The sequence below is a fragment of the Falco punctatus genome (assembly GCF_963210335.1).
Source record: "Falco punctatus genome assembly, chromosome: 6".
NCBI lineage: Eukaryota > Metazoa > Chordata > Aves > Falconiformes > Falconidae > Falco > Falco punctatus.
The window spans coordinates 31,888,855-31,904,061 of record NC_137585.1 but is presented as its reverse complement, the minus strand read 5'-3'; the positions used below and the strand labels follow the sequence as shown (position 1 = coordinate 31,904,061).

At 47.1% G+C, this 15,207-nt stretch overlaps 1 protein-coding gene across 2 annotated transcripts in view; it reads left to right on the top strand.

Annotated features, from left to right (window-relative positions):
* The first annotated feature begins 412 nt into the window (after positions 1–412).
* NUAK1 (NUAK family kinase 1) overlaps positions 413–15,207 on the top strand; it is a 62,757-nt gene continuing 47,962 nt past the window's right edge. The window contains exon 1 of one of the 2 annotated variants that reach the window (XM_080394038.1): positions 413–14,097. In XM_080394038.1, coding sequence (XP_080250164.1) covers positions 12,825–14,097 — 1,273 coding nt within the window. In that variant the 5' untranslated portion in view covers positions 413–12,824. The remainder of the gene's footprint in view (positions 14,098–15,207) is intronic. The other variant, XM_080394039.1, reaches the window with a different exon arrangement.

Genomic DNA, 15,207 nt, shown 5'->3' with positions numbered 1-15,207 from the left:
CCAGCCAAATGTGGTGAGTGCAGCAGGTCACATACCTCTCCTAAAGCTCTGGAGCTAAACTGGGTCAGCAGAGGCATGAGTCCACACTGCTACAGTGGCCCCTGTTATTTGTGTGCAGGAAGAAAAATATGTGCAGATGCATCCATCCAGACCTGTAACTGGAAGTGACAGAGGCGAGGGGGAGTTCCCCGCTTCACTCTCTCATCAGCGATCCTTGATAATAACCCCTGACGGAGAAAGCCTCTTCCTGGGCAGCTGCAGATTTAATTTTGGTCTTTGTCCAGCCCAAGAAGCTGAGATCTCTAAAGAAGTGGATTTTCTATACAATAGGGGTGGGATGCACCGAAGCGTGAGGAGGGGGGTGGGACACCAGGTGTCTATGAATGAGCTAAAGAGGAGCCCAAAATGCCTCTGTATCCCTCCCCTGCCCCCTTGTTCTGCCCTTGGACTGGAACACGGAGCAGCACAATGAGTCAGTATTAGCACCGGTGCAGCTGCGAGGGGTCAGGCCCTGCACTTTTGTGCAGACGTCTTTAATTTAAGCTCCTTGGGGACTCATTTTTCAACCGATGAGAAGGCTAATGCTGGAGCTATCCGGAGAAATGACATCAGTCGGTGAGAGGACAGGCATTTAAGAAAGTCAGCTTGTATTTTAACCTCTCCTACCACACCCTTGGTGTGATGCTTAGGTAGCCTTTTCTGCCTTGGTCTCTTTTTAGTAACTTGTATAAAGTCAATAGCCCAAATCCATTCACCTGTTCTGCCACGGATTTTTAGGAATGCAAAATCCAAGGAAATAGAGAATTGCTTTTGGTGGCACCCAGTGCAAGGTGAAGTCCTGAGACACAAAGTCTGACAGCAGAAGAGGCAGAGATAGATGTGCTCTCTTTGCTAACTGCATCATAGGGAGAGTTAAGGTTATCTTCATTCTGATCTGCTCTCCCAACTGCTAAATATTAAACCCTTTTGATCGGCTCTGATGCTTTGCAGTGCAGCCTGCTACTTGCACATTATTATTTTCTTTCTAGTTTTATTGACACAGCCTGTGTTATTAACCACAGGCTATTTCTCCAGGGAAAATTAGGTCCTCCAGCCAACCCACAAGGAAGAGAAGGGATGCTTCATGCACACAGAGCAGGAACCCTCTGTCTCCACTCTTTGGACCATTAACAAGTAGCATTAATGAACTACCGGAGGGCGCAGCCCTTCCTGTCTGGAATGGTCGTGGCTGTGATGGTGGCAGGACAGAAATGCCAGTGAAGGCAACAGGGCAATCATCAGGACCAGGAATGGGATATGCACCAGGGAAAAACATCCACTCTAAAGAGTTGGTACTGGGTGTGGGCACTAACGGTCTGTCTGCCTTCTCATTGAAAGTAAGGAAATCTGAAGTAAATGGAGAAAAATCAGAGGAATAGCACCTGCCGAAAAACTACAGTAAAGCAGGAAAAGAAACAGGCTCTGAAAGTTGTTATCTAGCATCTGTGCTGAAAAGCAAAGACAAAAATTTCCACCACTTACACTGGTATAAATGAGTATTATTCTTACCAAAGTAAAGTGGAGTTACAGTGACACGAACACAAAGAAAAATGAGGTCTCATAAAGAACAGTCTCTGGATTAAATCCATCACTGGTGCAAGCAAATACATTCCACAGACCTCAAAGGAGCCATGCTTGTACCCATGGGGAATTTGGTTCATTTTCCCTGGAGGCCTTTTTCCATTTTAAATACAGTGTGCATGCAGATGGCGAGAGCTTCAATGGGGTGCCCAGCGTTGTATTAAAACAGGCAGCTTGGCTTCAGCTTAAATGAAGCGATGTGCTCCACTGCAATTGTATTTTTAGAGCTATCAGTGAACAGTATTTCAACTCCTTGTCAACTTTGGTTTTCAGATCCTCAAGCATCAAGATAAACATAAAAGTGTTTAAGCAATAAGAGCTTGCATGTGTACATACATACATACATATATATAGGTATTATTGTTTATATATATTCATCCCTTCTGACCCAAACCATTCTACAATTCAATGATTCTGTGTATATATATATATGCTGCTGTTTGTTATATCACAGACATGTGCACAAATGCACTGTTATTATTGATTACAATAATCCCTTGGAAATTAGACACTGCCGTGTGTTTTGACTCAATTTATCTGCTTTCCCTCAGGGTCAATCTAGCCTTTTCTTCAGGAGTGCTGAAGAGCTACTGCTCCCATCTAACACTGTAGCAACCATGCATATCACCTCCTTTGAAAAACACATTCAGCTCTCACAGGCTTGCTTAGATGGGTCCTGGTTTGTTGGTGCTTCTCTTCTTTTCAAATAAAAATATTCACATTATATTACATCTGCAGTATCTTGCTGGAGGATGAGTCCAACAGCCATACCACTGGCAGCTGCTGTTCTTGAAATGGGACTCTGCAAAGCTTCACCTTAGACTTCACCTCAGGCCCCTTTCAGCTCTGCCTGTCATGCTAAGAAATATATTTTTGTAAGCATATCTCTGCCATTAGGAATGCTGGGTCTTCTGTTGCTTTTCCAAAGAGTGGGCATCTGAGGCATCTCTGTCTGTGTTGCAAGTTTTCAGGGAGGCAAACAGAACAGCCACCAAGCACCTGCTTTATTAATTACAGAAGTGTTAGCTAGTGCAAGAGAAGGTGGCCTTTTATTCCCTCTGGTGGTCGTTTCACCTGAGCAACCCCCATGAATGGTAGAGGTGCCTTTGGTTCCCCCTGTTCCTGGAGGCAGAAGGGAGCTAATGTTGCTGTGGCACTGCAAAAAGGTCAGTGATGAACACAAGCCTCAGTGTCCTCCTTTTCAGCCAGGAAGCAAGTAGGGGTCATTGGCCGAGACTTAATGATACCTACAATTGATGATCATAGTGATTAAAGCAGGACATGATAGCTGAGAGGCATATTACACGGTGTGCCTTTCTAAGGGCTAATTATTGCAGATGCAAGGGCTTTGCTCCTGCACTGAAACCCACTGAAATCAGTTTTATGCAGATATAGCCTGATGGTCTGGTCCCAGGAGCAGTCCTTTTTCCAAGAATCAGATCTGTGGGTTCAAATAAGCCGTGACCAGGACAATACCAGTAGCTTGGGCTCTTACGCTAGATGCTTGTGTGCTACTGAGGACCATATTGGCAGCTGGGTTTTCCATGGGACACCGTAGGCAATCGCTTTGCCTGCAGGTCTCTTTGTGATGAGGGTGAGCTTGAGCAACCAAGATGTTACAGGGCCCTCTCCTTCATAAGAAGAGTCAAGGCAACAGCTTATAACATGTCATATGAAAAGGTTTCACTGATTATTTATCACTGGCAAAGGACAATTTTGCACCAGGAGCCTTTCATGGAACCAGAAACCCAGCTCTGTCTTTATTTTTGATCACATCCCCTTTCATAGATCTTCAAATCTGATTTATAAATCCACACAGATATTATTTTTTTTTCAGGAGAAGTAAATTCTGCTCAAAAAACATTAAAAGATCTTGCCTACCACTGATTTCTGATACCACTTCCCAGTGAAAAATTTGTCAGAGAAAGATATATCTATCCCTCTATGCCTGTAGGACTTACTGCAGCCAGGTCCTGGTTCACCGCTCAAGGCATTTGCTGGCCTACAACAACAGACAAGCACGAAGGTTTTGCCAGTCTTCTGACAGTTTTGAGTGTAACATGTCTAATACTGTCTTCAGCCACGCTTTGGCCAGCTTCAGTGATGTTAATCCTAATTTACATCCAGTTTTGCATGCTGAAAATCGTGTTTACTACTTAAAAGACTGTAAAGTAGCTGGAAAATGTTGCGGTGCAGCACTGCTGCGTGCTTGTTTTGCAGACAGATTTTTCTACAGATGCTCAACCACTTGGTGGTGCTACAGAAGGGGTCTGCTTTGCTCTCTAAAGCGAAGCGAAGCAGGTTTCCTCTCTTTCATCAATGATAACGGGAGTTCACATTAGATAAAGCTGTGGCGAGAAACTCCTTTCTTCCTTTCTCTTTCCTCATACGAGTATTGCCGTTGCAATGGTCAGGTTGAAATTTTAGAAATCTAGCTATCGTATTTCCCCGCCAAATGTGTATGTAGAGTTACAGCCTCGGCTGATTGATTTCCCTCTATCTGATATTTGTTCTACATATTTCCAATGGAGCTGAAAATTGCAGGAGAGGGGGAAATCCAGAAGAATTCACCAATTTAAAAATCAACGTGCCCCACACCACCTCGTGATTGTTTTCTGGATGATCCAGTGCTAACTTGTGTTTTTCTTTGGCATTACCACTCACAGAAAGCCAGTGTTCAGGTTGCACACTCAGGAGCTCACACTGCAGTGACACAGGGCAGGTGTGTGCTGCTCCGTGCAAAGCCAGCGAGAGCTGAGCACCAACACCCCTTCAGCTCCTTGGGAAGTCCCAGGCACACTGTAGGTGCTAGCTGGTGCACAGGGATGAGAGGTGAAAACATTCCTTTTTATAAAGCCAGGGCAGAAAGGGGGTGAAAGCCTTGAGAGAGAAAAGTTCTTGAGCTTTGTATCTAGTCCTAAGGGGGAAATGCCCACGAGAAGCCTGTCGCATCTGCCCCAGCAAGTGGGAGTGGGCTGGGGACTGAGGGAAGGGAACAAAAGCAGGGAGGGATGAGACAGAAGACTTCAGACAGTATCGTGGCAAGGGGAGATGACTGCAAAGGGAGAAGATCAGGAATTCCTGGCTGTTTTGCAGCAGCGTCTGGTTGATTCTAGGCAGCCTAACTAGTGTCAGCTTTGTAGGCTTCGGTGCTGGCAAGGCTCCTGTGCATGGAGCCCTCACGGAGATCAGCACAAGCTGAGGTAAAGTGAGAAGGATATAGCCTTGCTAAAGCAATGGGAGGTATGCAGAGGTCATGTTGCTCCTCTTATTAAATTTGAATACTGTTTTCATTTTGGTAACAGACCTTCAAACATGTTCTTTAGAAATGAGTGTCCTGTTCCATTAAAAATAAATGTTTCTTTCTTATAACACAATTAGTGTCAGCAAAGCATTCTGCAGATCCAAGAAGATTTATTTTTGTATAATCTTGGGAGGCAGAAAAGAGTATTCTAGTTCTGGAGAAGAGATAAGGAGACACAAGTTTAAAAGTGTTTTTAGGCCCTAGGCCAGGTTTTCTGATTTGCCATAGATCATGGAGGAGAGGGAGGCATCTCTTCAAGCCTCTGTGGACTTGCTGGGGAAGGTAGGTCTTTCCTACAGTTAGCATCACCCAAAGCATTGTGCTCTTTGCATTGGTGCAGGGATGCTGGAGGCATCAATGTGTTGCTTTTCCCTGTAGGATTGTGGCTGCATCTTCTGTTATGATCTGTTGGGGCTGTTGAACTGTAACTGTCTGTGGCTTCAGCATAGGCTGGAGAAGCCTAAGGGTGGCTGTCCTGTGGCCCAGATAGCATCAGCTCCAAAGAAAGTGACCTATCAGCACAGCAAGAACATCTCTTTCCCACCCCTAAAATCTCCCACGCTGGCCCTGACACCCACCCTGCTGTGGGTCTGGCAGTGAGGATGGCGTTGGGAGTCTGAGGGGCTGTCACTGTCCTCCTGGATGCTAATGCACGAGGGGGTGGCATCCTTTGCTCCCCTATGCCTGCTATGGGGATTTTGGAAATCTGCAATTCCCTTTATACTGCTTGAGAAGCACAAAGGAAACACAGGGAGCCACGAAACCTTCCCCCTCTCAATTCCCTAGCCAGTGAAATGAAATTTTCATGCATAATGGGGTTTTGATCAAGCTTTGTCGCTTAGCCAATTTGCTATTGATTTAAAGAGTTCTCTCTGCTAGCAAACAGGCATAAAGGGTGGGATTTTAAAAAGATCTGATGGAAAATTCTATTTGGTTCTTGGGCATCTATACGCAAACAGATTAATTTTCCATTTAACTGCTCTTTGTAGTTAGCTGCCCTAGATTTCTGGGTATGTCCTCTTCCTGTGAAAGCTGTGCTGTACCATTGGTACACATCCTAAACTCATAATATTCTGTTTAAATCTTTCTAATCACTCGCCATAAAATGATTATGTTGCCATTAACAGTTTTTATTATTTGACCTAATTTTATTTACAAGTCATAGACAACACTATTTTCTAAAGCCAGGAAGTAGCTGCAGACAAATGAAAAGTAAACAAAATAAAGCTAAAGGAAGCTAGCAGCCTCTGCCCTGAATCTATTTTCTAATTTAGTAGTGTTTTGACTTTGACAAACTAATGATCAGTGAAGGAAAAATACAGCTAGTCTTACAGCTGCGAAGCCATGATACACACTATGCTGAATTCCAGTATTTCAATGGGAATTTAGAGGGAGGTGGGGAGCAGGAGATTTCTCAAGGCCAGACTGCCTCCCCAGCGTGCAGTCTGTGGCAAGAGGTAGAGTTGTCCACTGTTCCCCAAAACACCTCCAGGAAGGGATAAGGCTGCCTTTCAGGAAGGCACAATTCAGCCCTTTGTCTATGGAGGGAAGGAGGTTGCTGGCCAGCCTGCAGCACATGTGAGAAAGAGGGAACAGAGAGCCACGTTGCCATCTGTTCCTCACAGATTTATCTCCTAACAGGAGTCAGGTGGCACACAGAGCCCTTTTCTCCTCTAGGCTTGAACGGCATACCCACACTGCCAAGCCAGGCTCAGGGTCATACCCAGGGAAGTGATGTGTGTCATCCGTTGAATGTAATGAGCGCTGCTCTTTCTGATGAGGCACCTTGTATATGTATCATAATGTGGTAGATAGTAAGTTCTAGTGTTGTGGGGTCCGTTTTCAGTAACTAGGCAGGAGGTGCTGACAACCCAGATATCTGCCAGTCAGTGATGGTCTTAGGGATAGGCTGGTTCAGATAAGTGCATGAGTGTCCAGTAACTCATTGATGCCACATGCGGTGTGAGTTTTAGCATAAGGTCTTGTGCTTAACCTTTTCCCACTCTAAAATACATATGTATATTTAAGAAAAAAATATGTCTTTTTTACTCCCTGTATTATTGGAGTAACCTTACGCTTGTATTTCCAAGAAAACTGGTTATGCATCCAATAGCTGTGTGAAAAGAGTGATATAATCTAGACACAGATCCACAGACCTCAATGTCAAAACAAACATCTTGTGCAAAACATAGTTTTGGTTTTCTTCATTGCATGCATCAGCGCAACGAATGCCACACAAAAGCCACAACTGAGGCTAAACCACCGCTCCTTGTAGGATGTACCCAGTGGCTGTGATATCTCCATTTGACCAGACTGGGCAGGAAATCCTAGAGTCCTGGAGGATGTATCTGCCCCATCTCATCCATGAGTCATGCAGGATGAAGGAGTCACAATGGCAAAAGTTCAGGCTTCCCCATTATGTTCCCATAGAAACATGTCTTGAGTGAAGGCCCCTGCAGCGCGAAGCAGCTCCCCAGCGTGGGCTGGCAGCCCCAGCAGGATGCCCCCATCAGCATCTCGGTTGCATTTCGCTTCCTTCTTCTCCGCTCTGGCTGCCTCCTGGCCCCAACCCAACTGGTGGCCGCACAGCTCCACCCTTTTCCGCCACAACCCACAGCCACCGCCGACGTTTGCCCGTGTTTACCAGCAAAGGTCTTGGGGTTGCAGTGCTGAAAAACAAAGTTAAAACACCCTGTTTGTGTGCGCTGTTGTGCTGGGGGAGTTGGGGCTGGAAGCATCACGAAATGGTGGCCGGGGGGGCGACTGCTCTTGATGATGCTTTGGAGAAACTGTGTGTGTATAAGATTTGCTAAGAGCGGTTGTTCCACGTGTGGGAGCCAGCAGTGGGCAAAATGGGCTGGGCAGGGATCTGGCTGCCTACATGTGGCCTCAAGTGCTGATGGTTGAAAGTGATGCAGCCAGTCCGTCTTTCAAAACAAGGGCAAAAAAACAGGCAGTGGAAGGGAGGGAGCCAAAGGCAAAGAAGGGAAGTGATGAGAGGAGGGGAGCATGCTGCTGAACAACTTACTACTTTTTTCACTTCTTTTTTGCGGTTTGCACTGGTGAGATGTGCAATCCAACGACTGTGGCCCGCTGCAACTCCCTGCTCATGATGATACAGCTTGCTGACGTACGTGGACTGTAATCCCAAAAGGATTAATGTGCAGGAGAAGGGAGAGGGGCTGGTAATTTGGATTGTATGGCTCATTTATTTAATAAAAATAATATGTACACAACAAAGTAAACACAGCATCACAGAATTTTACTGAAAGAATATCTAAGCTGAACAAGAAATAGGAAAGAAACAGAAAAAGAAGGAATTGTGTGTGCTCAGTCCTTCTGGAAACCCTGCAACAGAAGAGAACCTAAGGCTCAGCCCCCACATTTCGTTTTTTTCTACTGTGTGGTTTGGGTTGTTTCTCCTTACTTCTCAGTGGTGGTGAGTGCCCCAGTTCAGCAGCAGTGGTGAGGAGTTCATGTATCATGCAGAATTGTTGGGTGCAGAAACTCGGATTTTACATGGATAAAATCATGTGACACAAGCATACAGGCACACACATGCACATGCAAATAAGTACATGAGTTTTCAGATCTGGAGATGTAAATTCAGCAGGTAATTGGTATTCTCTGTGGTATGGATATTCCAACAAAACATAGCAAGCAGTAGAAGAAATAACAAGTATTACCAGCAAAAATGATAATACATTCATTGCCTAAATTCTCAGTGAAAGCCACTGAAGCAAAGGCTTGAGGCTTGGAAATGGAATTTTAAAAGATTTTTTTATGGACATAACTCTCCTCTCCCACTGGAAGTCTTATACTCTTACAAAGAACCCCAGCCTAAATGGCAGAGTTGTCTCCTGACAGGCTTATAAGATTTCCTCAGTTTCTACATTGCCCATAAAGCTCTGTGATGGGTCCAGGATCCAGATTCAAGAGGGCTTAACTCCACCTAAGTCTCTGTATTTCCTATTTCATGGACATCTCAGAAGGTTTAGAGGCAACCAAACAACAAGAGGAGGTACATGAATTTAGATGGAAGTTATAACCTGTTAGAATCCAGATCCAGGGTGTGGGTATTCATTACTTAGTTGAAGTATTGTTTTAATAGTGAACTGGCATCAGTGAGATGCAAACAAGGCACACATCAAAAGACCACTACTTGTAAAGGTAAAGTTTTTTATACAGCTCACTACAGAGAAAATCAGCATTATAGGCTTAATCCTGAACTTGTGCGACTCCTCTAATTTTCATAAAGCATGCAATTTCAAGGATTGGATGTGATCTGCCAGGGTAGATAATATGCAGATACCTGCTGCAGGAAACAGATGGATGCCAGCTGTCTCTGCCATTCGCCTCTTTATAAAGGATAATCCCTATCATTGAGTGGAACGCATTAGCATGCTTTCACTTCATCAGACCAAAAAGCTTTCTCTCAGCAGGTGCTTACACAGAGGAGAAAGTTCAGTTGAGAGAAAGTCCTCTGGTTTCACCTGCCAGCATCTTCCAAATATTTGCAGTTGTATCATCTTTAGATTTGCAGACTGGACAATGCTGAGCACTTCAGCTTGGTCCAGCAAATGCATATTGCCTGTACTTCACTTGACCACCAAGCACAGCAGTCTAAATAACTCAATTGACTTTAAGACTATTGTTATGTGTTTCTCCACATACAGACTAAAGCTCAGCAGAGAGGACTGAAACCTAAGAGAGCAGCACGTTAGCATCTGAGAGTACGGGTCTGCTGCATCCAGGATCCCCTTTTAGTACTCAAGATTTCTCCTCTTTCTTCTATCTTACACTGTAGGGAACAAAGAAGGTATTCCAGCTCTCCATCAACCCCCGGGAAGCTGACCTTTGCAAGAGTAGTAACAACACTGCTGGAACACTTTACAAGCCCTGTAGAGTGCTTATGAGCAAAAAGTCTTGTTTGTGTACAAATGATACCATCTCACCAAGTTAAAAATGCAATGTGTATAATTGTTAAACAGAAAGTACCTGGCCTTAGTCTGTAAAATACATATTTGTAGCAAGTATCTTTGAAACCCAGTGTTTATTTTTTTATTTAGCTAACTACATGGAATGAATTAACATCAGCTCTATGAATCTTATGTCTTATTACAGGTATTGTAAACTTTCAGAGGAGACCTAAACATTTGACTGAGAGCTATTAAAGCCGGCGTTTTCTTTATCTTGAGTGTCTCTGTGCCAGACAGCAAGTTGTGCCATTTTGAAAGTCCATGGCAAGAATTAATCCTAAAAATGTACTGAGTTTTATGATAAATTTGTATTGCTAACATGTCACAATCCTTCAAGATTGTTTTCCAACTTGCACTGACTTCAGAAAGGTAAGCCTTCTGAAACTGTGGCTTTATCATTGTTATTGTGATTTTCTGTATAGTTTAGATTCGGTACAACATATCCTCCAATACTGTTTTGCAAATTGGAGCCTAATCCTATTTCCTTTGAAGCTGGCTAGCAGAAGCCTGCTGGTTTCAATGGGAGGATAATACCTTTTTGCGAATAAGGAAAAGCATTTATGTAAAATAATACTGTCAGAAATGAAGAATTCCCTAGTGGTGTCTATACACTCAGAGAGCTGAAATTCTCACCGAATGTTTATTTCAGAAACAGTTAAACACTGCATGTTTTACACTGACATGAACAGCGAGAATGATGCAAATTGCCTACAACAGTAACTAAGATTTTCTATGTCTGTTCTAACATTGTCTCACCTGCCCTCTGTGATTTTTACTTCTTGGTATTCTTATACCTGTTGTGAAGAACCTGGTGTACTAGTTGCTCTAGTGATTTTTATTCTTGTAGTGACAAGTACAAAACTGATTGCAAAGCTGACAATATGCTAAAAATTAAAAGGAAGTATCTCTATATGTCAGTGATAAACTCAATCATATGTGTACTTCTATATTTATCATTATTTTCAATTCCCATTGCTACTACATATGAGCACAGAAAGCTTCTTGTGTCCAGTTTCAATTTAAGTATTTAATTTGCTTAATGCCCTCTGGCTTCACATTTAAGAGCATGGAAATTTAAAAGGAAAAGTGGTATTTCTAATGCTACATAGTACTTATGCTTATTCCATTACAAAATTGGCATTTTTCATTTTGGAGCTTCTGGTATTTTATTGTACCTTATATCTCTCCAATCACAATATATAGCAATGATTCATGACATATTTCTTTATGGAACTGGTGATGTATGCTTCCAAGCAGTTAGAAGAGAGTGCTCTTGGGAATATTAACAATGCTCATAACATAATGAAACCTGTTTTCATCACTGGCATTCATGCTTTTTGGTTATTCAAGAGGTATAAAGGACCTGGATATAAGCTATACTGAGTTCCAGCCTGAAGGGAGCTTTCAGATAACCACAGCTGAACACTCTTCCCTTCTGCCTCTGGGGGGACTGAACCATTTCGGAGCTGCTCATGCAGTCCGGTGCACAGTCAGCTGGCAGGGATCAGAGCAGGACCCAGGCCGCATCTTTGGTGGGACTAGGGCTTGCGCTGGCCATGCAAAACCACGAGGCTGTCATCTTGACAGCCTGCTGGACCCTTGGCATTCAGCAAGATCGAGCTTCTGATTTAATCTATTTAAGTGAAGTTGCACTGAGGTGAACACATGCCAGGACAATTTTTCACTTTTTGCAGCAGTCAAGGGCCCCTCTCCTAGCTCCTTCCTGCCTCTCAGTGCTGCATCCCCATCCCATCACCATGCCAATCCCTACTTGCAGCAGGTCTGCCCTTCGTTCCTTCTGGTGGATGTTTCTTGGGGCATCCCCTCAGTTTCAGAAGAGCTACATGAGTGGGTTTCAAACGGGGGGCACTGAAAGTAGCTGACGGAGTAGCAGATCTCCCCCTCCTGCATGTTTAAGTAATTCAGGCATTGCTTTATTCTGTGCCAGCTGGTGGGAATGCATTAGCACTTCAGAGCATTAAAGTAAAACAACAAAACCATGAAAGCTACCAACGTACTCTTACTTCTTACAAAGAGAAGGCCACAGAATTTTCGTCCTTTCCACGATTAAAGGAAGGGACTACAGGAGGACAAAGCATTCTTTTTTTGTGTAGTAACAGAGTGAGGTTTCCCCTACCCTTTCTGCTTTGGAATAGCTGGTTTGTGGTGCACTCTGTGAAAGAGATGTTTAATTTCATGCTCCAGGGCTTAAGCTAATATCAGGCTCCCAAAGATCGAGAACACAACATGGGGGGTGTTACTTCTGACCGCTGCAGGATTCTTTCTGTCTTCTTCAACCCATGCAGCATAGCGCTGGCTCCTGCCAGGAACAGAGTATTGCCCTAGGCAGACTCGTCTTGAGTCAGATGGACAGTTCTGCTGATCCTAGAATGAAGGTGCAGAGATGGTAATTACAGAGAAACTCGTGATTTTCAAGTCAGAGGGGCTGAGGCTGAAACCTCAGTGTGTTCACTATCCCAGGAAGAAACCTTGATGAAGTCCAGCTTTATACGCTGGCCTGGTGAGCTAGAGGAACCAAATGAGAGTCCTCACCAAAGCTGGTGCCTGGGTATCACCCCATCTCCTTGACACTCCTGAGTTAGCAACCTCTAACAAACTTGAGCCTGCACAGGAGCCAGCCAGTTAAATCACCGAGCGCACAGAGCAACTTCTGTGTTGCTAACACTCCCCGAACAAGACGGAGGCATGGAGTTACTGACTCCCACAATTCTGTGCCTTGACATCGCTGTGACCATGAAGCTGAACCCAGGATTTCAAAAGGTCTGTGCATTAACCTTGCAGAGCAGACAATCCCAACCTGTACTTGACGGACAGTCAGTGGGGAGGAGACACCAAGCCAGGACTCTCACCCAAAGGTTTTGCATCGGTTCAGCAAACTGGCCACACCAGAGCACGGCAAAATGCTGTCACCCCACGCAAATTTCCCATTTCTGCTACAAGAGCCCATCTGCCGGCTCTGGCCATGGGCTCGGGTACGGCTTCTTTTCGAAAGCAAACATCTGATTCGTCTTAACCCTGGCAACGATTTACACGTCCGCATTGGTTTTTCAAGACGTCTTTGCAAAAGAAATAACCACCTTCCTTTAAACGGAAGGAAAGCATGGACACGATGCATTAACCCGCATCGCACAGATCCCGAGGGCAGAGGCGCAGGGTGCCGCAGCTCCGGGCCTGGGTGCAGGCTGGCACGGCCACGCAGGGCCCGCACCGGGAGCTTTCTGAGGGGCAACAACCTCCCGCCGCGGGCAACCGGTGCCTGGCGGTGCCGCAGGCCGGCAGCAGCCGGGCACACCCGCCGCGTCCTGCCGGTTCTAGTTACGCGGACACCCTCCAGGACCGCCCGCCTGGCGAACGGGGAAAATTTCGCGTTTTCTGGAAAACCTTCCGGACCCAACTTCGGAGCAGGTCACCGGGGGCTCTGCCCGCCCCCGCGCAGGTGCGCCCGCCGCGCCCGGCCTCACCTCAGCCCGGCCCCGCGCCGGCCGGGGGCTCAGCCCCGGCGCCAGGCCGCCCTCCCGCCGAGGCACCGTCCAGCGGGCCGGCAGGGCAGCCGCGGAGCCCCGGCTCAGCGCACAAAGGCGCTCCCCGCCGCCAGCGCCGGCCCCGGCGAGGCCGCCCCCGCCCGGCCCGCGGCGCTGGGGACGGCCCGGCCGGGGCGGGGCGGGGCGGAGGGGCCGCCCCACGCCTGTGCGGCCGCCGGGGCGGGCGGCGGGGAAGGGGAGGGAAGGGGAGGGGAGTGCGGGGCGCCACCGCCCCTCGCCCCGCCGCGCTGCGCCCCGCCCCGCCCGCCGCGCCCCATGGTGCCGGCGCGGGCGCGGGGCCGAGGCAGAGGCTGCGAGGCCGGCGGGGCGCTCACACCGCCGCCCGCCGCCGCCGGGCATGGAGGGCGTCGAGGCGGCCGCCCGCGGCAGCAGCAGCACCGCGCAGCCCCGCTGCTCCTCCTGCGGCTCCGGGCCGGCTGCCGGCGGCGGCGAGGCGGCAGCGGCGGCGGCCATGGAGGAGCCGCTCGGGGAGGCGCCGTCCCCGGAGGTAACGGCAGCGAGGAAGCAGCAGGGGGTGAAGCGGCATCACCACAAGCACAACCTGAAGCATCGCTACGAGCTGCAGGAGACCTTGGGCAAAGGCACCTATGGCAAAGTCAAGCGGGCCATCGAGAGGTTTTCTGGCAGAGTGGTAAGGCAGGCGGAGGGGCTTCTCTTTGCCTTATATTATATATACATATATATACCCACACATATACGTGTATGTCATTTTTCTTTCCAACGCCTGCTTCAGGAGGCGGGCGGCCGGGCGCACCCCGAGGGCCCGCTGGGACCCGGCCGTGCGCGGTGCTGGGGCAGGACCGCGGGGCCTGGCGGCTCCGCATCCCGCCCGCATCCCGCCCGCATCCCGCCCGCATCCCGCCCGCATCCCGCCCGCATCCCGCCCGCATCCCGCCCGTGCCGGCGGGCGCTTGGCTCCGAGGCTTTGTTCGGAGTGCACATCCTACAGGGAAACTTCTTTCTGGAGGGGAGTGGTGGCGGTGCTGTGGTAACGTATCGGAGCGGTTTAAAAGGATGTGTTATTATTGGAAAAATAGGGCGGCTTCTTGTTTTTTGTTTGTTTTTACATGCGGGTCCACTGTGAGCAGTTATTCTTTCCCCACTGGAAATTCACGGTTTAGCAAAACCTGTCACATCCCCCAGCTAACCAAAGCTGCTCACAAAGTACTGTCAGGAGGGCAAACGGTGCTTCTCCGGTTAAAAAATGCAGTGATGCAGTCATACTTTTGTGACCTGAACTTTGCTGACACCTAAAAAAATGGCAGGGACTGCAACCCAGCCCCATTGGTTTTTATGATCCGTTTCACTGCTCAGTGGTGCCGGCTGGCTTGAGACTTCAAGCAGCCAGGAGGTTGTCCAGCAATAACTGAGCTTCAGCATTTCCTCATTGGTACAGCGCTCCAGCGGGGTGCAGAAATGCAATTGAAGAAATGTACATATGTCAGAGTTATTGTCGTTTTTCCTTCCGTGGAATACTAACTATTCGCAGAAGGCAAGGGAATGAGAGGCAGGCACTGCATTAAAGATGGCCCAGAGAAATATTTTGCTAAACGGGTCTTAATGCTGCTTTTCACGTAAAGTATACTAATTGAGTTTGCACTAGACTTCATCTGAAAGCAAGACTTTTCCCTAGTGAGTTACAGGTATCGTCTCATATATCTTTCCCTTTTGGTTGCCTGGAAGCTCCATGTGCACCCAGAAGTGGAAGCAACTGTAAAACAGAAAATGAAATTGCAGATGC